This window comes from Homarus americanus, unplaced genomic scaffold (genome assembly GCF_018991925.1).
Source record: "Homarus americanus isolate GMGI-L3 unplaced genomic scaffold, GMGI_Hamer_2.0 scaffold50608, whole genome shotgun sequence".
NCBI classification, from domain to species: domain Eukaryota; kingdom Metazoa; phylum Arthropoda; class Malacostraca; order Decapoda; family Nephropidae; genus Homarus; species Homarus americanus.
Genome location: NW_024737932.1, coordinates 327,451 through 355,260, shown reverse-complemented (window position 1 = coordinate 355,260; position 27,810 = coordinate 327,451). Strand labels below are relative to the sequence as shown.

At 40.3% G+C, this 27,810-nt stretch overlaps 1 protein-coding gene across 1 annotated transcript in view; it reads left to right on the top strand.

Annotated features, from left to right (window-relative positions):
• The window catches only part of LOC121873618, a 70,882-nt gene that overhangs the window by 27,803 nt on the left and 15,269 nt on the right, over nt 1-27,810 (top strand). Inside the window, exon 2 of the mRNA XM_042377257.1 lies at nt 13,770-13,871. Coding sequence (XP_042233191.1) covers nt 13,770-13,871 — 102 coding nt within the window. The remainder of the gene's footprint in view (nt 1-13,769; nt 13,872-27,810) is intronic.

The window sequence follows — 27,810 nt, the reverse complement described above, 5'->3', positions numbered from 1 at the left end:
GGACACAACACCACACACGCCCCACCTTCCTCTACCCTCCCCCACCCGCCCCCACCTTCCACCTTCTCTACCTCCTATCTTCCCCTACCATCCTACCCTCCCAACCCTCCGTACCTCCTACCCTCCTATCCTCCCTCCTCCATCCTCCATCCTCCATCCTCCAACCTATCCCCAACATCCCTCCTCCCTTCTCAGGTAACCCCCTCCCCCCTCCCAGTGACAACCCCCCTCCCCTCCCGCCTCCTGTCACCCTTGTCACCTGTATGTCATGGCATATTGACGCCATTGACGCCCCCTGACCGCTTATTGTTTTAGGTTTTATATCAAGGACTCGGGGAAATATATATGTTTGAACGATTTTTGTTTTTTGCCGCCGCGTGTGTGTGTGTGTGTGCGTGTGTATGTATGTATGTGGGTGTGTTGTGTCGGTGTCACTTTCCTGTCGGTATTTGTGTCTGTTCGATTGACTGGTTGTATCTCAATTTCTTTTGGATCTCTCTCTCTCTCTCTCTCTCTCTCTCTCTCTCTCTCTCTCTCTCCGTTACCTTGTGTGTACCTCAGTGCCAGGTCTACCTCGAACAGGTGTCATCATTACCTTTGATGGCACTCGCAAAACTCAATCAGCATAACGCTAATCATTGTGTCTGACGCGTCGTTTTTATATAGTGTGTGTGTGTGTGTGTGTGTGTGTGTGTGTGTACGTATTTTTTTAACGACACTGGTTGCCTCGGAGGATGTATCAACTGTATTCCACGTATGAAGTTTGAATAATACAGCCGGAATACAGCAGAATACAATATATATTACATGATGTAGGGCTTTACTGTGTTAGGGAGGCGAGGGAAGTGTTAGGTGAGTGAGGAAGCGTTATATGTGGAGGTTCTGTTCAGTAATTGGTCCATCATTTGCTTTGGATTTGACGATTTTTTTTTTTTTAATATCTCTCAGGGAAAAGGTGACGTGTGTGTGTGTGTGTGTGTGTGTTTGTTTGTTTACGCTTATTTACACACACACACACTCTCTCTCTCTCTCTCTCTCTCTCTCTCTCTCTCTCTCTCTCTCTCTCCCCGTGTGCTACCTAGCGCTTGAAATGACTGAAATCCGTCCTCAGCAATTTTCTAACTCGGTCAGCGGCATCACACGGGCAGTTACATCACCGAGTTACTCCAGCGATCACACAGCAACACGCACACATGGCTGTACGCGGGGAGTGACACTGGTATACACGAGGAGTTAGACTCATACACGCATACGGATGAGTTACCCACACCCTCACACCCCTTCCACACCCTCACGCCCAACCAACACAATCCCACTCCACCCACACATCCCACTCCACCCACACATCCCAACCACACACACCACCCACACACACTCCACCCACATCCCATCCAAACAATCCCACCTCACCCACACACCCCAACCTCACCCACACCCACCCACCACACCCCCACACCCCACCCACACCCTCCCACCCACATCCTCAGAGACGTACTAAAACACCCAAAAGACTATCTCAAGTAAGATGGACTCGTGTCAGTGATTTCAATTTACATGTTTGCGGTTTTTTTTCGGGAGAGAGGTTGGGGTGGGGGGTGGGGAAGGGCGTGTGACGAGATGGCCAGTCATTTAGCATTAACAGCAGCCTTTAACTTTGTGTATTTGATTCCCATAACCTTTGTCGTGTTGGTTATGGCCAGTCAGACCAACCCAATCTATTGTTTTATTTATTTTTGCTTCCCAGGGTTGGTCATTGTTATTCTGGTCTTGTTAAGAGTGGTCTGGGCTTGTCACGGATGGTCTGGGCTTGTCACGGATGGTCTGGGCTTGTCACGGATGGTCTGGGCTTGTCACGGGTGATCTGGGCTTGTCACGGATGGTCTGGGCTTGTCACGGGTGATCTGGGCTTGTCACGGGTAGTCTGGGCTTGTCACGGATGGTCTGGGTTTGTCACGGATGGTCTGGGCTTGTCACGGATGGTCTGGGCTTGTCACGGATGATCTGGATTTGTTACGGTTGGAAGGAGGAGGAGGAAGAGAAGGAGAAATAGGAGTAAGAAGAAGAAACACCAGGAAGAAGGAAAGAGAGTCACAGCTACAACAACAACAACAACAACAGCAGCAGCAGGGGAAGGGGGGGAGGCAGGTCACTCAGCCGCCCCTCTGTAATGGTGGGAACCTTCTCCTCCTCTATTATTCACTCCTCGTTGACCTCTCCCCTGGCTCACGATGGACAAATGTCTGGCCGCCTCCCGTCTACCCTTACTGTAGTTACTCGCTGGACACACACGTCAGAAAGTAGTCCTTCCTTTTGTCTCTATGTTCCTATAGAGACAAATATCTTCTTTCTTTTTTCTTAGGAATTATTTCCTCCACGTGTGTTGCTGTGTAGATTATAGTGACTTAATTTCTTCCCACGTCTGTTTTTGTCTTAAGTTTCATTATTAATTTATACGTCATGTTTTTATTTTTATAATTTTAAACATGTGTTATGAATATGTTCCCATCCTTTGTCGTTTCCCTTAGGATGTCATCTCGCCCCCCGCGCCCCTCGTTGTGTCACCCCTTAGACACACGCAAGGGTTCACGTGTCTTACCCAGGACGGTGTACCAGAACATGGGCCACAACACACCGCCGCTGGTAGACACGCGGACTAGTTGTCAGAAAGGAGACAACACCAGACATGTTTGTTTTGCAGTCGTTATATTGAGAGGGGTGGGAGGTGGCGATACCGTTGACATTTTCACTGATTTACCAGGCTAAGCTTTGGCCTAGCAGTGGGTGGAGGCGTAGGTGGGTGGAGGGGTGGGTTGGGTGGCGAGGGGTGGCTGCGGGATTGTGTGTGGTGGCTACCTACTGTCACCAGAGATCAAAAGGTTGGCGTGACATTATGACATATATACTCACTGACATTACACGATCCATAATAGATACGCGCCCCCCCTCCCCTCCCCCCCCCACCCCTCCCTCTCCCTCAGATTTTCCGCACCTTGTGTCAGAAGCGACCACCTCGCACACGACTGACCAACACTGTGTGGAGAGGCTAGTTGTTCAGTCATTGGGTTCCCACGGGACCTGTTTTGGTATTGATGGAGTGGTATCTCTTATTTACAGGCTGGACCCGCCCTCTCTGTTTTCGCTGGTAGGACGTAAATATTGTGAGGGAGGTTTTAAGTCAAATGGACCAGCGATGTTGAGCACTATCTGTTATATTGAAAACTAATTTATCTTCACAAATTCAACCTATTTTTTAGGGGGGGGTTTAGAGTACACGGTAAAGAAGGGGTATTGATTCTGATACATTATTTATATCTCATATGATTTTCCGGGACTGTTGTTGTGGGTTTAGCTGGAAACAAGAATTATTTTCACCGTTAATTCAATAAGAGGAAAGCGTACATTTTATCCCCTGTTATTGCATTATGTCTCTAATATGATTGGAGAAATATAAATCTATTCAATTGTCTTTTTATTCAATTTTATGGATGTGTATTTTTAGGGGGGGGGGGAGTAGAACGAACAGGGAAGTGTATAGTTTTATCAGGAATATTTTCTCTCCAACTATCTGCTTTAGTTTATCATCGTCAAGGAAGATTAGAGGAAGAGAAAAATGAGAACAGAAACCGTGAAACAAAGAACAGCGACCTGGAGGTGTCCGGAGTAGGATGTCGTGCAGTAGGACACCCCCTTTGTGCCAGGGTAGCAGTGACAACAACGCTGCTGCCGACGCCGCCAGCTACACCAGCAGGCGCCGCCACTACGGTCGCATTTTTTATGAATGAAAGACTGCTACGGGGACCATTTTTCCCTCATGAATGAAAATACACTACGACAGTTGTTGTTTTTTTTTCGTGAATTATTTTGCTCGATATTTTTTTAATCCTATTTTTTCTTTCATAAAAATAGTAAAATGTGAGAATAGAAATATATCCATCATTTTTACGACAGTCGGTATAAACCTGAGAATTATAAAAAAAAGACTATCCAACCTCCCTTTTTTTTATCAATGAAATAATAAAATCCGCGAAATAGGAATATTCTCTGAGTTGAGAGCTGAAATACCACCACGTTAAAGAAGAAAAAAATAATCTGAATTCATTAAAGCTATTTATCTATGAAGGGATGGTAGGCAGAAGTTGGTATACTTGAATCAGGTGAAGGTATACTAGCCACTGCAGGTACAATGGAATTACTCGTAACACACAGGTAAGGGGGTATAATTACAGGTTGGGATTATACTCCATAGATATACCTGTACTGTATATACACAAGGACTTGAACTTTTGTATCTCGTCCGTTATTTGTTCGGTTTTAAAGGAAATTGTGAAGTTATTATTATTATTATTATTATTATTATTATTATTATTATTAATAGCGAACATCATAATAATAATAATATTAATAATAATAATAATAATAATAATAATAATAATAATAATAACACAAATACAAACAACAATAGTAATAACAATAACAATACAAATAATAACAACAAACCCAAACAACAACAACACAAATAACAAACAACGACAACAAATGGTAAATATGCTTAATAAGTTATTAATAAACAGATTGAATATAATTATCATCTCGATCATGATAATAAAATTAACATGGTGGCTCGTTTTAATAATTTGTCCTAATTAATTATCCCTTAATACGGGTAATTGTTATGATAATTTTTAAAAGTTGATAAATCATTCCTTAACCAAATAATTTATCGAGATTATCACTGAAAGAGGATTTGGTTACTGATGTACTAAGGTGGTTAATGATGTGTGGTGATTAAGTGGTTTAGTAGTTAATAGTGTTTTATGGGTGTTATATGGTGTTATGACGTCAAGGTGATTAGGTGCAATGATGTGATTAAGTGGTTTAGTAGTTAATGGTGTTTTTTTATTGATAGCTCTTAACTTTCCTTAATTTTATCTTGCATGATTTATTTTTCTATAATTTTCTTTACAATAATATAATTCCCTGTTTATTATAATTTAATTCTATAAAATGTAATTCTTAAGTAAATTTCTTTAATATAATGCTATATCAATTTAATTCTCCATAAGTTCAGTCTATTTAATTCCCAATAATTTATTTTTTCATAAAGTAATGCTTAATAATTTCATCCTTCAGGAGATAAGATTGAACACCTTAATAAATTCTCCAAAACTTACGATAACTCATTTTAATTCCCATCTATATAATTCTCCACAGCATAAAAAGTATCTTAAATAAAAATAATTATTATCCATAAGAAATTTACCATTATTTAAATTATGATAATCTCTTCAATAATAAATTCCCCACATAAAGATAATTCCCCACAACATAATTCTCCCACTAACTTAATTACACTAATAATCAAATTAAGATATATCACAGCTGGTAAAATAAGTTAAGGGTTTTTCTTCACTAAATGACGATAATGTGATTTGGTTTTTTGTTTTACCCCCAGTCTTTTATTTACACCAAAGTTGGTTTTTTTTTCTCTCTTTTTTATGAAGGAATTTTGTTTATTTTTGCACATTGGTGTTATTAATATATATATTTTTTATGTATATTATGTATAGAAATTATGTATATATACAGTATATATATATATATATATATATATATACTGTATATATATATATATATATTCAATTTTATATGTATAGTATGAAAACATATATTTTTGTCTATGTATGTATACAAATTATATACTATATATATATATATATATATATATATATATAATATATATATATATATATATATATATATATATATATATATATATATATATATATATTTTCATGTATATATATATAAAGTATACATACATTTCATATATATTTTTATGTATATAGTGTATGTGTAAATATATACTAGTGTATGTATTTACTTGTTTTATATGACCATCAGAAATTTTACCTTGGCGAATTTTTATCTTGAGGCGATGAAGGTAATGTTGTGGTGCTTCTCGACTTTGGCTGCAGCGCCGCTAACTCTTTAAAAACTCTACATTTGAAGCCTTTTTTGGACGGAGGCGGCGGCGTTATGGTGTTATTTAATGTGGCGTGAGGCCGGCAAGTAGTGGCGCTAACTGTTGTTCACAAAAGTTCATTACTGTTACCGTGGTTCCCCCCTACCCCCTACCCCCTACCCTCTACCCCCTACCCCCTTCCCTGCAACAGCCTCCCCCTCCTCCCCCTCAAGTTGTTCATTTGGTCGAGCTGCTGCTTCCTGTAAACTGGTGTCAACTTCACCTAGTGGAGAGGGAGAGGAAAGGGGGAAGGGGTTATCATTTTCTCTGGGGAAGGTGATGGGGGTGTAAGAGGGTGGGTGATTGTATAAAGGGTGAGTGGGTGGTATAAGGGGAAGGGGTGATGGGTGTGTAAGGGGGAGGGACGCGATGGGGGTGTAAGGGGAAGGGTGGTATGGTGGTGTATAGGGGGGAAGGGTAGTGGGGTGGTGTAAGGGGGTAGTAAATGTGGAAGTCTAAGTTGCATCTGTTTCTTTTTTGTCTAGGGAGTCTCTTTATTTTTCTCTGGGGTATGATAATGTTTTCTTTCTCTCTGGGGGTATATTGACTTTTTTTAATCTGTGGTTTGTTAATTTTTTTCTGTGCTAATTTAACTTCTTCTCTGGGGAATGTTAACACTTTCTCTGGCGAAATATAAAATTTTTCAGGGGATAGATTTTATTAAATACCAAAGCCACTTAGTTGAGGTTAAGCTAAAGAGGTGAAGTTAGCTTTCTGTTAAGTTTAGATTGAGTGAAGGTTTTTTTTTTTTGTCTTAGGACATACCGTACTTAGCTGGGGTAGTTAACTGAGGTAAAGAAAACGGCCGATGAAAAAAGCTAACTTCATTTACAAATTTAGTTTCATTGAGTTAGCTGAGATCAGATTGCCGAAGGGTCGAATTTAGCCTTATGCAAAGGTTAGTTTGAGGTTAGGTTAGCCTTAAGTAAGGTTAACTCTAGACAAAGTTAACTCTAGACAAGGTTAACTCTAGACAAGGTTAACTCTAGACAAGGTTAACTCTAGACAAGGTTAATTCTGGACAAGGTTAACTTCAGCAAATGTTAACTTCAGCTAATGTTAGCTTCAGCTAATGTTAACTTCAGCTAATGTTAACTTTAGGTAAGATTAACTTCAGCTAATGTTAACTTTAGATAAGGTACAGTTACATCGGAAGTCAACTTGAGCCTCATGTAAACTTAACCCTGAAGGAAAAGTTTGACCGGGTGAAGTTACCTTGAGAGGTGAAGTAAGGGATCTAGTATTTTGTGTTCCCGACCGCATGATGTTACCCGAAGCATGAGTGATGTGGTGAGCGCATGATGTGACAGAGTAAGTGATGTGATGACTGATTGATGTGACAGTAATTGATGTGATGACTGGTTGATGTGACAGTAAGTGATGACCGCATAATATGAGGTAAAAGTTGATGTGATGACCGCATGATGGCAAAGTAAGTGACATGATAACCGCATGATATAAAACAAACTCTTTGGGGAAAAACCACACGCCATATGAAAGACATGATAATTCTCTTAGATAAAACTCACATGATAACCGCGTGACATGACAAAATTAACATGACAGCCACGTGGTATATGGCAGAATTAACATGTTAAATCCACATTATATAATAGGAAAAATGAATCGGGTAACTCCCAAGTAAAATCGCCAATTGTGTGATTTTGTACGTGGATTTTTCCCAGTAATCCCTCCCTCACCTCCCTCCCTCCCTATACCTTCCCTTCCTCCCTCTTCTCCTCCCTCACCTCATCTGACAAATCCACACTCCATTCCATCCATGCAACACACTAATCCTTCCTTTCTTCCATCCATCAATCCACCCACTACCGCAATTTATCTGTCCATTTTTTTCTTCAAATTTCAGCAATTCCTTCCCACCCCTCTCTCTCTCCACCTCCCTCTCTCACCCCACTCATCTTCCTCCTGCACCTCCCTCTCTTCCCTCACCTCCTCTTCCATCCTCCCTCTCCCTCCACAGGTTTATATTTAACATAATCATCAGTCTCTCAACAGATGAGAAACCCCTCCCCTTGTTCTGAAGTTATCTCTCTCTCTCTCTCTCTCTCTCTCTCTCTCTCTCTCTCTCTCTCTCTCTCTCTCTCTCTCTCTCTCTCTCTCTCTCTCTCTCTCTCTCTCTCTCTCTCTTTCTCTCTCTCCTGTGTTAATTAGGTCCGTGCCAATGACGAGATGTATGCTAGACAGGGCCTGGTTAATTAATTTTCAACGTCCTGATTAGAATTATTTTTTTTTCTCTCTCTCTCTATCTCTCTCTCTCTCTCACCTCTCTCTCTCTCTCTCTCTCTTTTAATCCAACAGCCGAGTTCTGGGGTATATTGTTCTGTGAAATAATTACCACAATGAGATGTGTCCTCTTAGGTTATACCGATTAAAAAAAATTCTTGGAATAATGGTTGTGTGGATAATTTCTTTATAATATATTATTTTTGGTGGGTTGGGTGGGGTGGATGAGGGGTGGGTGGGGGTGGGTGGGGGTGAGTGGGGTTGGGGGTTAGTTGTTGGGTGATGGATAGGAGGATTGATGAATGGATGGGTGGATTGATGGGTGGGCTGATGGGTGGGTGAGATGATAGGTGAGTGGGTGGGTTGATGGATGGGTGGGTTAATGGGCGCGGGTAGGTAGGTGGATGGGTGGTTAGGTAGATGGGTGGATTATTAGGTAGAAGGATGGATGATTAGGCAGGTGGGTTTGTGGGTTGGATGGATAGATGGATAAATGAATGAATGGATTAGAGAGTCAAGAACGGATAGTTAGAAAGAATGAATGATAAAGGAAGCGAATGGAATGGATAGATAGAAGTCAGAAATGTCATCAAATATAGATAAAAGACAAAAATAAAAGAAACATGATAAAAGTGTGTGCCAAAAAAAGGTAATAAAGAACAGAAGAATACAAAAAGGATGTGAAAGATTAATAAAAAAACACGAAGAAAGACGCTGAAGGATAAATAAGAAAGAGAGGAGAGGAGAGAAGGAGTAGAAGACCCATTGGGATATATACAATCTGTTAAGGTGTGTGTATGTGTGTTTATCTGTGTAATTAATAATAGTAATAATAATAATAATAATAATAATACTTAACACAATATTAACAAATTACGACAACCATAAGTAAGAAATATACAGGTGACATAAGTGATACATAAACGAGCATAAAATATATAATGACATGATGGAGTGGGCTATATAACACGGGAATTTCAACAGATGAGGTCATGGTGATGGAAAGATTTGAAAAGGTCAGTATACTTTCACACGACCTCTTTTGACCTCTTTCTAGGAATCCTCGATGCATGTGTTGGAGTTAAGGAGGAAGACTAGGCAGGGGAAGCATAGGTGAACAGAGGAAGTATATCTATGTTGTGTGTCAATTATTCAAGAGCTCAGATGTGGGAACTCTTGGGAGATTTGAGTCGACGGAGATTGTGGAGACGATAGCTGGAAGATATGATGGTTGTACTAAAGTGTGTTTTATGGTTCAGTTTGTTTATATAGTGACGCCGATGATATAAATTTCCTTATGTCAAGAACAATGATAAATTACTCATTAGAAAACTGTTTTTTAATAAGAGAATATATGGGAGACGTGACGAGAGATAGAGATAAAAGAGAGAGAGAGATTAATCTTTATATCCCCTTCTCCTACACTCTAACTCATCTACTCCCCCTTCTCCTCCCTACTCTCTCCCCTCCTCCCTACCCTCCCACCAACACTCCCTTCCCACCCATTTCCCCCACCCTCCCCCTACTCTCCCCTCCATCATAGTCTCCCCTCCCCTCCCCTCTCCCCTACCCCCCCTACCCCTACTCTCCCCTCCTTCCTACCCTCCACCCCCCCATCCCCCTACTCTCCCCCTCCTCCCCCTCAACACACACTTACAAAGAAATCTCACGCGGGCCACAAAAGTGAACCACAAGCGAGACAAATTCGACACACCTTACCAAAATTCGTCTTGGTTTTCGGTATCTCTTGGTAAAAATTTCTTCTCACGTTTACAGCAGAGAGGCGCTGAAATTTTAATTAGCAGCCAAGATATAATAATATTTGTATTCTTTTTTTTTCCAGGTGAGGGGTTTGTTTCCATATTCAACCATTCTCACATTCTTGTTTTTTTTTTAATTTTTGTTATTGTTTTTGTTAGTTTTCGGTGTTTTTATTAGTTTTTTTTAGTTTTTGTGTTTTTGTTAGTATTTGTTTTAGTTTTTTGTTCTGTTTTTCTTAGTTTTGGTGTTTTTGTTAGGTATTTATTCAATTTTTGTAAGTGTTTAAGTTTTTATTAGATTATTGTTCTGTTTTTGTTAATGAGTCTTGACATTATTCTGCCACACCGGGTTTATCATTTACACATTGAACATAAAACAATAATATAAGTTTTAGCGTTTAGGTTTAATTGCCGTAGGTAAAACCAGCTTATATAGAGGGTAGGTAGGTAGGTACGTGTGGGTAAACTATACTTAAGCTGATGTGGGTTAAACCAGCTTAGCTTTCGGGAGGATAATCTTGGTTTAAACTCCCTTAACTGCGGATAGTCTTGGTTTAAACTCCATTAACTGCAGATAGTCTTGGTTTAAACTCCCTTAACTGCAGATAGTCTTGGTTTAAACTCCCTTAAGTGTGGATTCTTATCTTACCTGGGTATCAAGCTCAATTAAACATCTCTACCTGGTTAAGAGAGACATACAGCCACACAACACAAAGACGCCTATAGTGACTCAACGAAGACTCTTATAGTGACTCAACACAGACTCCTACAGTATAGTGACTCGGTACAAAGACGCCTATAGTGACTCAACACCAATATAGTCGCATATGGTTTGTAATTTAAATGACTCACTGTGATTATTATCATTATCATTATCATTATCATTATCATTATTATTATTATTATTATTATTATTATTATTATTATTATTATTATTATTAGGGCAGTAATTTGATTTAAAAGGACCAATATTTCTTCTTCTTTCAGTATTAAGGATAAATTTAACATGTATAATATAGTTCTTTACGTATATATATAATAATAAAAGTACTTAGGTGTATAAACAAAAGCACTGAACAATAAAAGTACCGAAACAAGAGATAATATAAAATACAGTAAAATACAATAACTTTTACATATGCGGCAAACGATGAATCCCAGAATTTTGGCCAAAGAAAAATGGAGGAATGGAGGCCACATTTCGGCAGTGGAACCTCCTCCAAATTTTAATTAGTGGCTGCCCGGGTGAAAAATGGGCGGCTGGCTTGGGGCTGCAGACCACTCGCTAAGGCACGCCAACACCGACCTTCCGTACAGCTTTTTTTTACGTGCCCTTCATAAAGAATTTTTATTACTTTTATTAGTCTATTTTTTTGTATTCTATTGCTATTTTTTTTCTGTCGTGTGTTTTAGATATCTGTGGCTAATACCATTGTTTGGAAATAGTTATGTATATATATGATTTTTTGGTGTTTTTTTTTTTTCATTTTCTGTGAGATGAATTTTTCGTTGAGTTTGTACCAGGGAAGAACCGCGGCACCTCCAGCTATTCTCTAATTAAATTATCATTATTTTTATTGTTATTATTATTATTATTTTGCTTCGCATTATGGGGGAAATATTTTTTAAACCTATAACAACTTGAAAAAAAAATAGTTACAAAATTCTTCCCGACGAATAATTCCAAATGAGAAAAAAAATCAATATTGTTTCATAAAATTGCGTTCAGCTATTACCAGTGGTGTTTACATGTCAATATTTTGTATACTTTTCTTCAATATCATCGTTCATTCTGATTCACGTATTTTTTTCTTACGTAAAACCACAACAGGATAGAGAGATTTAGACAGAGGAGCAGAACTTATTTTTGAGCTAGAACTGAATTGTTATACTAAAACCGGGGATAAAGTTGAGGCTTAGGTTAACTTAGATTAGGTTTTGGGTTAGGTTAGGTTATGGTTAGAGTTTGGTTAGGGTTAGGTTAGGTTAAGGACGAATTAACAATGGATAGACTACTGTAAGTTATATTAGGTTTTCACTTGACTAGGTTGGGTCAAGTCAGTTTAAGGTTGGTTAGGAGTTGGTTAGATTACGTTAGGTTAGCATTTGAGTAGATTGGGTCAGGTCAATCTAGGTTAAAAATTCAGTTCATGTTCGAGTTGCAAGTTCGGGAAAGTAAGTGAGTCTCCCTGGTGAAGGTGTGTGTGTGTGTGTGTGTGTGTGTGTGTGTGTGTGAGTAGAGTAACGTCCTCAGTACCAATATCGGAAGTGAGTTACCGTGATCAGATCAGCTTGGAATAAGCAAACTCTGCACTCTGCTTCACTTGTACAGAGAGAGAGAGAGAGAGAGAGAGAGAGAGAGAGAGAGAGAGAGAGAGGGAGAGCAAGGTATAGATAGAACGAGGTAGAGAGATGAGGGAGAGGAAGGCAAATTGACAGGTAGATAAATAGAAAGAGGAGAGAGAGATAGATAGATAAAGAGATAGAAAGACAGAGAGAGAGAGAGAGAGAGAGAGAGAGAGAGAGAGAGAGAGAGAGAGAGAGAGAGAGAGAGAGTGAACCTGCTGTGCCGTGCTGCGTGAGACAGTCAATGTTTACTGCCTCAGTTTTCCGCTGCAACTGATAGACGAAAAATGATGAGGGACTTAATACAGTCGTAATGGAGGCCCTAAAAGCCTAGCCATCATTGTGCACCACGCTGGAGTTTTTTGTTAGTGTGAAGCATTACTGGCTCTCTCTCTCTCTCTCTTTGTCTATCTAGTTATCTCTCTCTCTCTCTCTCTCTCTCTCTCTCTCTGTCTATCTAGTTATCTCTGTTTAACTCTCTCTCTCTCTCTCTCTCTCTCTCTCGTCTCTTTTTATTGGGTTTAGAGAAAGATGTTTTTTTTTATGTCTTAAGTGTTTTTTGTTTTGTTTAATATTGGTTTTGTTTTAGATTTATTTAGGTTATTGGTTTATGTGGTGGTGGTGGTGGTGGTGGTAGTAGTGGTTGGTGGTGGTGAATAGTGGATGGTGGTTAGTGTCCAGTGGGTGTTTCTTATTTTCCTTCTTTCTCTTCCTCCTCCTTCCTACTTCTTTTCTCTTTTCCACCTCCTCTTTATCTCGTCCTACATCCTCACCATCCTTCTTTCTCCTCCTCCTCCTCCTCCTCCACCACCACCACCACCTCCTCCTCCTCCTCCTCCCTCCTCCTCCTCCTCCTCCTCCTCCTCCTCCTCCTCCTCCTCCTCCTCCACCACACCACACCACCTCCTCCTCCTCCTCCTGTTCTTGTTTGGTATTAATGGATTCTCGGGAAAGAGTCATTTTGATTATTATTACTATATTTTTTTCTAATTAGCTTATTTACCTTATCGCTGTCGTGTGGTGGCTGGCCAGTAGTGATGAGTCAGTCATTCTGCTCTACCTTGGTCCATTAAATCCAAGTGAGCTGTTGTTGATAGTTTGTTGTTGTTGTTGTTTTTTTTCAAGGTTGGGGTGGGTGGGTGGGTGGTAAGGAGGGGTTGGTATTGGTTCATTAATTGGTGAATTATTAGGTGTGTTTGTCTGTTGATTGGTTGATGGTGTTACGTATATTTTTTTTTCGTGTGTGTGTGTGTGTGTGTGTGTGTGTGTGTGGGTGTGTGTGTGTGTGTGTGTCTGTGTGTGTGTGTGTAATGTTCAATTATAATAGACAGTATATGTAGCTTTCGAGTACATGGTAGACAGTCATTAATGTATACCACTTTATTTCCCCCCTACAGTCGGGCAGCGATAAGGGCGATAGTATGAGCGGAACCTCAGGATTTCCCCCCAAGTCTCCGCCACCTATGGGCCAGTTCAACATGCCCGCCGAAATCTTCCAGGTAAGTTGTCAATCTGGCCTTTTCTTCCTTCACTTCTTTCCCCGGGGACTCTGTGACCTGATGTCCTGGTCCCCTGCACCTGTGTTCAAGCCCTGACACACATGAGCTTCAGGTCCTGACATCTGTGTTCCAGGTCCCCCCTGTGTTCATGTCAGGGAAGGCAAGCTGTCAAGAAAATCTCCTCACACAGACAAAAACATCTGTATTCCTCTATCCATTTGACTGCTGTATCTGTCGCTTGAGATCACTGTCAACTTTGGATCCAGGAAATTGTTACTTGCAGTCAACGGTATGAGGAGTCCAGGCAGGTTTGTAGGTTGGTTGAGGAGTCAGCTGCCCTTTCCTCTTAACATGACAAGTCTGGTGTGTCCGAGGAATGTTTTTCTACTCAGCTGACTCACATGAGGATCATTAACCTTTTGTCTGGCTTTCAATGCTTCTGGATAATTGGCTCTTATGAAATTAAAACTACTATTCATTGGTCTGTTTTATCTATATCCAATAGCGATTGGCTTAAGATCAACCAATCAGTGCCTTGAGCTTACGAACTGAGATCAACCAATGCTTGTAAAATATTTGGTTGAAGTCTTCCAAAATCCTCCGGTGACGTGATGAAAGTCTTCCCGCTGAGCCTGAACAACACTCCCTGACACCGGACTCTCATTCTTTCTCACTGTCTCTCCCACTGTTGTTTGTTATACTTATAATATATCCATGATAGCTATACTTGATGTTATAATGTAATATTAACGTTGTTCATGTCGATCTTTCTGAGACTCGAGAAATGTTATATCATGTTAGATAATTTTTTATATACCTTTGCACAAATGAAGCTCATAATATTTGCATTTGCCTTTTGACATTTTAGAAATTTGATATATTTTATGTACATGTTAAAAAAAACACACTATGTACGACGACTTACACACGCACATGTTAAATCCTGACTTAACTTGTGTTTAATGTTATATATAAATACGGTATATTACGTAAACACATTACGACTTAAAGAAGATTGACTTTATCATAAACACTCAATTTCTAAACACACACATACTTAAACATTTTCGAATAGACGAAACTAATGTTAAAAATATATATACTACGACTTTACGCAAATTATAAAAAAATTTCCACAAATTTTGAGTTTTACATTGATGTCGAATTTCTCACATCTTCAACGACTTGTACATCTTTTAGTTTAGAAAAATATACGTACACAGCTTGACGATTTACGCACACACACGCACGCATACAGCGACGACAAATGGTAGGTATACTGGACTTGTTATTATGCTGTGGTAGACTTCCCCTATATAATTTATAGCCGCTGTAAGCACAACACATAAATAGGTGTATTTCTCAACACGCTATTCCGGTATTTATGTTCACCCATTTATACACCACATATTGGTAAGTGTATTTTCTCAACTACATATGTGTGTGGCTAATATTCCACTCATACACACGACGTATATACGAATCTACTGAAGCGTGTGTTTTATGTGTATGCGAGTCTTCTCTCATACAACGGTTACAAAACGGTTATTAACGGTTACAAACGGTTACAAAGCTCCTGTTATTATATTAAAAGGAAAAATAGAAATTATTAGTATGGAGGATGATAGACGGGTACACTGTATAGATTAAAAACAAAACTGAACAACTCTGATGATCATTCGTGATTGAACATTGTTGTTACTAGCTACGAGAAAACACAAACATGTGAATTGTTAATGTCCCCATAAGAGTTGGGATTATGCTACAGTACACACATATATGTAGATAACAAACGCTACATAACAAGAATGATGTTGATAAGCCTACCGGTAATATTTTTTGTATTATTGTCAAAACTACGAAATTTGACATTTTTTACCGGTAGAAAATGGAGAAATATTTAGAGCATTTACGGTCTGGAAAATATATTCAGTAAACAGAAAAAAAACGTTGTTTACAAGATAATCAAGATACTCACGTGACGTAAAGAACTTTTTATTGGAAGTCCAGAGCGGTGTTTCACTGAGCTACCATCCACCAACTCAACGCTCGTGTGCACATCAGTTTGGCCAAATTTGGTGAAATACTGGTCTGAACAAGTCAAAACTATTGTGACACTGACACCGCAAAAGTTGACGATGGTCTTCAGTGCTGGGTGACACTTTTTTAACCTCGGCACGCCAGTTCCTATCGACAGCGTTTACCCCAGTTTTATCAGTCGATGCTACGTCTGAACTGGATTGAAACTGGGGAGCATTTGTTATTCCGAGCTTGTTATGACGTGCATGCATGTTTTATGCCACAATCTCTCTTTTCGCGTCTTTTCTGTTGCGTTCATGCATTATCCAAGCTTGGCATTTACGCTCAAGAGGGGATTAACTGCACCTTGTCCCTCGGAAAAAGAAAATTTTCCCTGTGTTTGGGTGACGTAAGGGTCATGTTTGTGTGGCCCGGAAGGGGAAGGTTTAGGCTGTTGTGGCATTACACGGCCGCTGTTATCTGAGTGGACGTTAGAAAAGAGTTGTTATAGAATGTAATGTCTCCTCATTGATCACTAACTTCCTCTAGCTTTCGATTGTCTCTTTAATTCTCGTTCATCTCTCCGTGTCTCACACTAGCCTTGTCTTTCGTTTTAGAGTCAGTAATAATGTGACTATATATACCAATAAAACAAATACATTAAAAAATAAACAAACAGGGCGTAGATCAACACAAAATAAAGATAAACAAACAAGCGATCAAAAGAAAAAGAAGAGTCGATGGGTGATGAAACGTTGAGACAAATTGACTAAACATAATGAAAAGTTTAGCAGAGAGAAACACACCATCACTTGGAAGGTCCCAACAAATTGGCTGGTCAACTTTACCACAAAAAAAAAGGTCAAAAATCTTGTCGTAGAGGGGTCAGAGGGTCATAGTTTTGACCGAGGGGAAGGTTGGGTTGTGGACGCCATGTCGAAGGTGATGTTCCTACAGCCTGGACTACCCAAAGGGAGATACAGGGGGGGAATGCGAGTGGAGATGGTAAAAGGGGATGGGTGTGAGATAGGGAAGGGTTGGTGAGGGAAGGAGAGAGAGAGAGAGAGAGAGAGAGAGAGAGAGAGAGAGAGAGTAAGGATAGAGAGAGGAAGAACGGGAGAATAGGTAGAGAGAAAGAGATAGAGACAGAAAGAGAGAACGGATAGGCTGAGAGAGAGAGAGAGAGAGATACGGGCCAATAGGGTTTAGAGAGGTGAAGGAGATAAGTGGGAGAGGGTAGAAAGAGAAGGAGAGACAAGGAGGAAAGGGTAAAGAAAGAAGGAAGAAAAAGAGGAGACAAAAGCTGAGAAGAAGGGGAGGAAAGACGTGTGTAGAGAGAGAGAGAGTCACGTGACACCTCCACTTTCTCTAACACCAATTGACACTTTAGTTTGTCATTATAGTTACGTCCATTAAACAACACGACCGTAAAACTACTACTTTTTTAAACTCCCAATAATTAAAGACTTCACTTAATAACAGCTAGTGACAATTTTTGGCTGCTTCTCGCTAGTCTGTTGCTATGGAAGTAGGGGAGGAGTTCAGTGGTTCGTCTAGACTTAGAGGGTCGTTATCCTCGACCTTAAACCATCAGTAGCTGCACTTGTCTCTACCTTCATCAATATTCCATCTCGATGACATTTTTTCTTCTATTTCATTGGTAATATTTATAAGGACTTAGTGTGTGGGTGGGTGGGTGGTTGAGTGGGTGGGTGGTTGAGTGGGTGTGTGGGTGGTTGAGTGGGTGTGTAGGTAGGTAGGTGTGCGTGGATGATTAGGAGGTTGAGTGAATAGATGGATGAGTAGGTAAGTTTGAGTGTAGGTTATAACACCTTTCACCACCTGTCCATCAATTACCTGTGTGACGTTGTATTCCTCCTACACTCAGGTAAGCCGTAATTACCTTCACCTTATGTCATGTTGATATCCTAGAATACGACTCAAGAAGAAAAGACCTTCTACTGGAGGCTTGTCAACAGGTTAATTAATACAGGTGAGCGTGTATGGGAGAGAGGAGGAGGGAGGCACGGCAAGAGAAAACACACGTATGGTGGCAGTGGTATAGAGAGAGAGGAGGCAGTGAGAGTAGCGCCCCCAACCATCCAAACAATTATTGACCCAAGTTTACCACAACTCTAAGGAGATTATGGAGGAGCTGAAGGTAAAGTTGTTTATGGACACAAAACAGTCAGTGTTGAGGAGATGTTTTGCTCGTAGATGATAAGCGGATTAGTCAGAAGTTTTTTTTTTTTTTCATCTCTGTTGGGGAACAATGGTGGCCAGGGCGGGACTCACTCCGTGTTGGTTCTGTGGTAGATCACAGGTTGTCCCTGTCACTCCTCTGCTTACTACCTGTACTGTACCTACCTACCTACCTGTCGGTCTGCCCACGCCACCGAAGCAGGTAGAATGAAAAAGATGGATGGAGAGAAAGAAAAAGAGTGTTATCTGTGTGTGTATGTGGGGGTGTGTCCGTGTGTGTGTGTGTGTGTGTGTGTGTGTGTGTGTGTGTGTGTGTGTAGGAGAGAGAGAAACACTGTTACTACCGTCTGTGTGTGTGTGTCTGTCTGTCTGTAATTAGCATACAGTAGAATTACTTGTAAACTTTCAGTAACTCTTCTCTTTGATATGCAAAAAAGGTGTTATTGTTGTAAGTCCACTTGCGGGCTCCACAATACATCCTGGGAGGAGTTACTCAGAGCGGCGGTGAACACGGCAGCAAAACCTCCGACAACATAACCAGAAGTTGTCAATATTGCCAACACAACTCTTTCATTGCCAACACAACTCTTTCATTGCCAACACAACTCGGCCATTGCCAGCACAACTTGGCCATTGCCAACACAACTCGGCCATTGCCAACACAACTCGGCCATTGCCAACACAACTCTCTCATTGCCAACACAACTCTGCCAATGTCTTCATAGAAAACTTTAATAAACTTTCTCACTAAAAGTTAACACAACAAAAAGATCGTACCAACAGGACGTATTTTCACCCCCAAAAGAAACACGCATTTAACATATGCGGCGAAAAACACGACAAACTTCTTCATAAAAAAAAACACAACGTCCGTGTAAATATAACACAGAAAAAAACAGCAAACGTGATGACATAAAAAAAAACATAAGATAATAAACATACCCACAGGAAGAGACGACTAGTACACAATCGTGGGGAAAAAAGTTACGTTACTTGGGTAAAAAAAAAGGGGGGGAAAAAGGGAAAAAAAGGGAAGAATGAAAACTCTCACTTAAACTCATCAGACCACATTACTTGAGGGGAAAAAGTATTGTCAGCGAGGAAAAAAAAATAATCACTAATATCTCCAGCTGGTGAATCCTGTAGCTCGTGAAGTAGGTTAGAGGGAAAGTATCAAGGACTAGATGTTGGAATGAGGCGAGAGATGAAGGAACGTTCTACTGACCTAACACAATGGAACCTGGGCAGTAACAGCATGTGATAGGTGATACCTGGAAACAAACAAACACACACACACACACACACACACACACACACACACACACAAACAACGTAACTGAGACTTAAAAACACACACACACAAGCATATCCTGAGACCACGAGATGAAAAACTGGCGCAGTCTCGATTTCTTCTGTGATATTATTACTGGGTCTACGCTGGTGTTTGACGTGAACCTGATTTACGTTGTTGCGTCTGGATATTAGATCGTAAGGTTATATGATAATTTATACCCTGGAAGGGTCGAGGACAACTGGCCGCCGCCATCTGGCCGCAGCCCATGAAGTACCTAACCTAACCTAACCTAACCTAACCTAACCTAACCTAACCTGCCTTGAGAGCGCAAAATTAGGCGTTTGCAGTTTACCCCCAGTCCGCGGCGGCCAGTTGTCCCATTCCCACCCTGGAACCTTGGCGTCTTGGTCATGTTGGCTGGGTGATATGTCTATCCTGCCTGTCTGTCTGTCAAATATACCATAAAACCTTACGAATGCATAATGCCTTTGGTGTCTAGTATAGAGAAGAGAAAAATCATTGTGCTATGGTATTAAGGGAGAGAAGCGATGAGGATGCTTATAGTTAGTGAAGATAAAGGATCCGCTCTCTACTTCTGGGAATTTATCATTTGGAAAAGATGATTTATTTACGTATAGGAAGGATTTAATAAGAGTTCGATCAGTTCATCTTCAGGTGGCCCATAGTCGTAGCGAGTCTTGACCCCACATTAGAATACCAAACCTCGATACTAATTACCTTTTGGACGAATAATTTTTTATAACATCAGGTGAATTTTACAAAGAACAAAATTTATTCTAATGATATGATTAACTGCAGTGATAATTAGTATACATAAATACTTCACATAATTCAAAGTATAGGGAATTAAGTAAATGTTATTAGAGTATTAAATAAACACTATATGAGAGAATACATTTGTTTTTATACTAAATAACGAAATAATTACGTATATATCTTGAACACATTGACACCATCTTGTAAAATATGATGAACTGTATAGTGAACAATAATTATCATTTCGGTGTTAAGTCGATTACAACATTGATGACATTAATCAACGTAAAAATGATAACTTGTGATATACTGATGATAACAGGTGAAGACGAGGAGGATAGCAACAATGAACTCATAAGAATACAAATAGAAGAAATATTAAGAAAAAAAGATGAAAAAAATAGCGTTGATGAGATTAATAATAAACCAAAAATATATAAAAGATAAATAAAAGTAATAAGAATGTTAATAAAGGTAATACGAAGGAAAATGTTAATTGTGGACTGGTTTTGAGTTAGATTCTTGATAGTGCCGACTTTGAACATTAATGAGACGAGATGTGCTATTATGTAAGAGGTGGAATCCGGGGTACCTGAATCTACCATCACCACCTGCTGAACTATTCATTATGTGAGGTGTGAGGAGACTTACCTACCTACCTACCTACCTCTCTTCTTCTACCTGGGTTCAGTGGGGTAACTAACCTAACCTGACCTGACCTGGCCTGACATAACCAATCAATCACCAACATGGGTCCAGGTAATATATTTTTTTTTTACTATTTTCCCGTGAAGTTGTTTTAACATTTTGATTCGGGTATAAGGAAGTTCTCGTTAAATGTTCTTGTTTAGAGGTTAATATAAAGTAAGGTTTATAGGAAAGTTCTTGCTTAACTTCTATCTAAGAATTTCATTTACCTCTCAGAAACTTCATCCATTCTTGAGAGATAAGACTTTGTTTATCTTCAGGTTTCTATTAAAACATAAAACTTCCTTAACTTCCAAATGATAGTAATACCACCCCAAGTAATTAATTTTTTGTTCATAAACTTCGACGTAAGTTCATCCATTTTCATCCAGACAGACAGAAGTTCTAAGTCACCAGTAAATCGTAGAACTTCATTTTAGAACTTCATTTACACTTAAAGTCCTTGATGGAACTTTGCGATATTTACTCTTATTCACGTTTTCGAGAAGTTTTCTCTCTCTCTCTCTCTCTCTCTCTCTCTCTCTCTCTCTCTCTCTCTCTCTCTCTCTCTCTCTCTCTCCTGTATATCTGTAAGATTAGCCGTATAGTTATGATGTGACCGTGTGATATGGCCGTGTGATGTGACCGTGTGATATGGCCGTGTGACGTGGCCGTGTGATATGGCCGTCTGCCTTGGCCATGTAAAATAAGTGCTTTAAACGCTACTTCCAGGATTTGGTCTTAACTCAAGCGGAAAATTGTAAGATTGGTCATGGGGTCGAGTGGTGAGGGAGGGCGAGTGGTGAGGGAGGGCGAGTGGTGAGGGAGGGCGAGTGGTGAGGGAGGGTGAGTGGCAGGAGGGCGAGTGGTGAGGGAGGGCTTGAGTGGTGAGGGAGGGGCGAGTGGTGAGGGAGGGGCAGGTGGTGAGGAGGACAGTGGTGAGGGAGGGCGAGTGGTGAGGGAGGCGAGTGGTGAGGGAGGGCAGTGGTGAGGAGAGTGTGGTGAGGGAGGACGGAGTGCCGAGGAGGCGGAGGTGGTGAGGGAGGGTGAGTGATAGTATTAGGTGGTATATGGCACGGCATTAAACTAGATATAGGTTACGTATTCAGCATTGGATCAAGAGTAGCAACACGTGAGTGAGTGAGAAGAGGGCAGGCGGGGCGGGGCGGGGCGGGGCGGGGCGGGGCAGGGTGGGGGCAAGAGCGCAAGAAAGGAAGGGCTTTAAAGTCATCAGCGGGCATAAAAACACACTCCTACCCTATCGTAAATCACACACACACATATAACCTTCCTGTCTCACTTTATTGTCTAGTTGAGGTAGTTTTTTTTTCTCTCTTTCTCACACCCTTTCTTTCTGCCTCTCTCACCCTTTCTTTCTTTCTCTCTCTCTCTCTCGCTTTCTTTCTTTCTTTCTTTGTCTCTCTCTCACCCTCTCCTTTAGGCCGTTGCTTTAATGTGGCCAGGGTGTGACCCCGACATGCAAATTAGTGCCTCTTAATCTCCCTCTACCTCTGTATATCTACCTCCTCCTCTTCCTTAATCTCTTCCTCCTCTTCCTTCTTCTCTTTCTCTTCCTCCTCCTTCTCTTTCTCCTCTTCCTCCCCTTTCTTCCCCCTTCACCACCTTCACTTTCAGCACCACCAGTACTACCTCCTCCTCCACCACTCCTCCTCCTCCTCCTCCTCCTCCTCCTCCTCCTCCTCTCTCGTGCCTACAGGCCTATCAACTTGCTATTCAAAAATTCAACAGTACAGTATTTCAGAGCTCTATTATACATTATACGTATACATACGGTATTATCTTTTTCTCATCATTTTAATTATCATAAAGCCGAAAGACCTTTTAATAAGACCAAGATATCGTGAAGATATTACCTATATGTTCAGGTGATGTTGGCAAGTCATCACCATCACCATCACCATCACTATATTTGCTTACTAGAGTATTTGAGTCATCATTATCATCTAGACCACCATACCGATTCTAACCACGAGTTCTTCACCATCACCATACCACTCAAATCACCATACTCACCATACTGTCTTCACTATATCACCATCTACTCACCATCTACCATACTACCTCCACCATAGCCACGCCATATGGTTTTGACTGTTTTTAAATTTATGAACAAATTCTATGAAAATTATACAGAAAACGAATTATTTATTATTATTATTATTATTATTATTATTATTATTATTATTATTATTATTATTATTATTATTATTATTATTATTATTATTATTATTAGTATTTCTTCACGTCTCATAGTGATGTTATTGATTGTAAGTTTAAATTGGAATTGAAATTTACGTTGAACACATTTAAAATATATGGTGTGTGTGTGTGTGTGTGTGTGTGTGTGTGTGTGTGTGTGTGTGTGTGTGTGTGTGTGTGTGTGTGTGTGTGTGTGTGTGTGTGTGTAAGTGGATAAGTTCACCATAAAGCAATATGTAATTTGTCAATAGTAATTCTAATCTATGGCTTTAGGTGAATGTACGCGAATCATCCCTATTTTTCACGTACTAAACTGTTAATTGTGTGTGTGTGTGTGTGTGGTAGAATGAACAACTATGAGACACTAGGGGCGTGGTTCTGATCACCCACCACCACCACCACCACCACCCCACCACCACCCACCACCACTACCAGCCACTATCACCTACCACCACATCGATTAACTAGTTCCCTACAATTACTAAACTAACACTACCCACCAACACAAAACAGGACTTAAACACGTATCAGTCTAGTACATACCATTACTATTTCCTCCCCCCTCCCCAGGTTACGGCCGACAATTTAATCATTACAAAACACCAATTTTTGATTACATAATTTTATCCCGTATTTTCAGTGATATATTGTATTGAATTACAACCCATTTATTGTTGAACTTATTTAATTACAATTTTGTTAATATCATAGATGAAAAATATTTAGTATTTCTCTTAATGTTGTTGCTGAGCGGCTGTGGTTATACGCTTATATGCATACAATATACATATACACGTATACACACACACACACACACACACACACACACATACTGGGTTGTAATTGCACTCAATGTCCATAGAAATCTATTACATTACAATTTGACCAATCCCCCCTCCCTTCCCCCCTTTCCTTCCCCCCCTTTCCCCCTTCCCCCCTTTTATTTCCTCACCAAGTCCGTATTTAGTCGTAATTGTGTGTCTGTTACTCCTGCCTTAAATGTTGAAATTCTCTTCTCTCAAGCGCGTCTTAAAACTGTGTCATGTTGAGTTGAAAATTGTTTTGTCTACCTCGAGTGATTGTAGTCTCTTCATCTCGTAACTCTTGTGTTTACATTAGTTGAGATATATAGTGTGACGTGTAGTGTGTTTCTCACTTACTAACGATCCTTAGTTGAGTAAAATGAGACAGCTGTTGTATATTTCTCACTGACTCTAGTTGGTTGGGTGGTGCGACAGTTGTATTTCTCATTAACGTATTGGTTGGGTGGTGCGACAGTTGTATTTCTCATTAACGTATTGGTTGGGTGGTGCGACAGATTTATTTCTCACTGACTGGTTGGTTGGGTGGTGCATCAGATGTATTTCTCAGTGACTCGTTGGTTTTGGGTGGTACGACAGATGTATTTCTCATTAACGTATTGGTTGGGTGGTACAATATCTGCTGTATTTCTCACTGACTCCTCGTTGGTTATATACTGAAAAAGAACGTGGAGTTTAAGTTCGTCTAAGAAACACAACAGAATCAAGACGTCAAGGTCGCGGAATGATGTTGACAATCTTCCTCCTCTTTCTTGCCGCCCTCCTCCTCCTCCTCCTCCTCCTCCTCCTCCTCCTCCTTGTCCTTGCCTCAGTGGGTGGCGCCAAGTTACTTGCCTCTAACATCGTGTACACCAACAAAAGACAAACTCCCTCTTAACCTTTCAAAATTTCACACCAACCAAAGTAAATAAACTCATTGACCATTACATCATATACCGTTTGGAAAGAGAAAATCATCACTAGTTTTAGGCCAGATCAGATAGTTATTTTTCTTAGTCTGGAGTTTATAACGAATGGGTGTTTTTCAGCCATCGCCCCTCCTTCAAACTCGGTCTTAATGTTTTGGACGAGTTGTTATGTTCAGTGGCGTATCTGTACCAGCGAGCCAGTAGGAGTAAAATGATCTATTAAGCTGAGTCGAGGTAGTGAATGAGTCGAGTGTGTGTGTGTGTGTTGGACGCTGGTGGTTGTGTGAGCTAGAAGGGGGGAGGGGGGAGGGTCACTCTGGTGTATGATCCTCGTCTTAGTTTTATGATCTTAATGACTGATGAGGTCACTGGATGGCTCTAACGACATCACACAGACACAGAGACACAGACACACACACACAGTCCCCCCCCCTCCTCTTGTTTTTCTTTGCCACTCACTGACTCACTCACTGACTCACACACGCTTATGTACTCTATCAGCCAGTGACTTGATTCATGCAGACACAAGTGGAAAAGGGGAAAGCAAGAAGAGAATAAGAAGAGGAAATGTGTAAAAAAAAAACAATAAAATAGTTATTAAAGGGAAAAAAAAGAGGTGAAGTTCATAGTCAAGAGGAGGAGGAATGTGATGACAGTGAGTTGTAACAATTTGCCGATGTTTCTCTTGTTAGTGCCGCCGCCGCCACCAGCTACTACTGATGATATCTTTACTGTTGCCTAACTGGTGGTGGTGATTGCTCCTCCGTTCTGTATAGACTTCCTCCCTCTAATACTGCTGTTACTCTACTGACTCACTGTTTTATATTACTTATAACTTAGGGAATGAAAAAAGATCAGTACTGAGGATCTAATCGTAAAATAAAGATGCTTATCTGTTATCTCGTGTCATCTGTACCGAGCTTTTAATTAGAGAAGAGAGAGAGACAACACCGCATCAGCGACCGAGGGAAGGAACCACGACACAAACACGGAACGGCGTCGCGAGCATCTGTGAAGACGTAATATTCTTTTATGAAAATGAACCCAAGTGGGTACAATCAGCACGAGCGTCAACAAAAGACAGTCGGGATGATGCCTCAGGATAGGGGGGAGAGGGATGGGGAGGGTATTGAGAAGGAGGGTTGAATCCTCCGTGGCGGCGGTAATCCCACGCCCGCCTCGTCGTCACGTCGTCTGTTACCAGTGAAATATTGGCCACAAACACAGCTGCATTTGTGTCGCTCGCTGTCGTGTTTTAGAAAGCTGTTGACAATGATTCCTCAGAAAAAAAGTTAAAGTGTTGTTTTTGGTTTACTACACTTGAGATTATTCAGATGATGACAGCTGTACATACGGGTTTATAGATATTAATATATTACAAAAGAGGTAACTAGCATTGATTTTAGTGCTATTAATAGGTAAATTGGCTACGATGACAAAATAGGGTGGTTGACAATTAACTACAATAAGGGGAGATTATTGTGTAACCGGGATGTACCATAATGACGCTGATGTGGCAGTTTTAACGGTGAAGATGGCTGTCATAATGTTAATACAGTAATAAATAAATATATATACCTCGTCTATTATCCTTCATGGTTATTGTCACAAGTAGCATTTTACACACAAGTTATTATTATTAACGGGACCTATGATGTAAGGTTAACAACTTGGTACAAACAGCACGACGATATTGTTGAGGAACTTCTAAGAGATGTCACCCACCCACTCCCCACTCCTACCCCTCACCCCTTAAAAAATACACAAGGGAAGGGGGGGGGGGGTGGGGGTAAACTTTGGCATGTAATTACCTGTACTGTACTTGTTGTTGGGGGAAGTATTAATTCTTCACTGTAAACGTTTAGAATTATTTGATATAGATATATCCTTCTAGAACCTGTGAACGATAGTGTTGGTTTTAAGTCTCTTGCCTGAGGTAGAATGTCATCATGGCGTTTACATTTACAAGTGATTATTTTACCTCACCTGGACACATTCAACCAGGTGTATTTACGGTGTTGGAAATTTTTGGTGTTATTTATTCATTTATTCATTTGTTTATCTATTTATTATGCATCCTCATCCACCAGATAACATAGTGTATAATTAGATAATAACCGAGATTTACATTAATAGATAACTCAGATGATAAAGTTAATGTTATATCATACGGGTTAGTTATACGCCTGGAAGTGCAGTGGACAGCCATATGGTACAGAACTGTGTGACAGAAGGTGACCCCAACGATCGTACACGGGGAAAAATGTATCTGTCTATTCCCTTACCTGTTTGTAGTCATTACTGTTGACACATAACAAGGAGAAGGCTGGTTGAGTGACCGTGATGGTCTTCCAGTTACTGAGATTACACAACAACAACGACAATAACACGGCTCAAAAAAAGATACAATTCATGAACTAATCAGTTAACTCACATTTTAGTTTCGTATTTTATTTAATTATTTTATTTATCATTCCCTATTTCTTCTATTCAAATTTATTCCGTTCTATTTTCTAATAAATTGAGTATGATGACTTCACCCACCCTCCCTCCTTCCCTCCCTCCCTCCCTCCCTCCCTCCCTCCTTCCCTCCCTCGCTATCATACTCCAGGTAAGGTGTTATCGTTTCAATGGGTTAAAGTATCATGCGTCAGGGATTACCTCATTGTACTCAAACGGTTCAGTCATCGTACTCAAAAGGGTTAAAATATCTTACTCACTGTGTTATGTGCGCTGTACTCAGGCCTTGTTATTGTGTTCTAAAGATTACAATGGGTGAATTAGTTGTACTCTAGATTAACATCACTTTCGAAAGTTAATTCATCGTACTCGGGGTTGTCATCGTACTCAGGGAGGGGAGGGGTTAACATCGTACTCAAAGGGTTAATAATTATAACAGGGATGCAGCTGTGATTAAGAGCCGGATTTGGCCGGATTTATAACGTGATAAACTGGATCCATAACATAGTGAGTTGCCATAAGCCGGATTTGTGACGTTTGTGAGTCGCTGT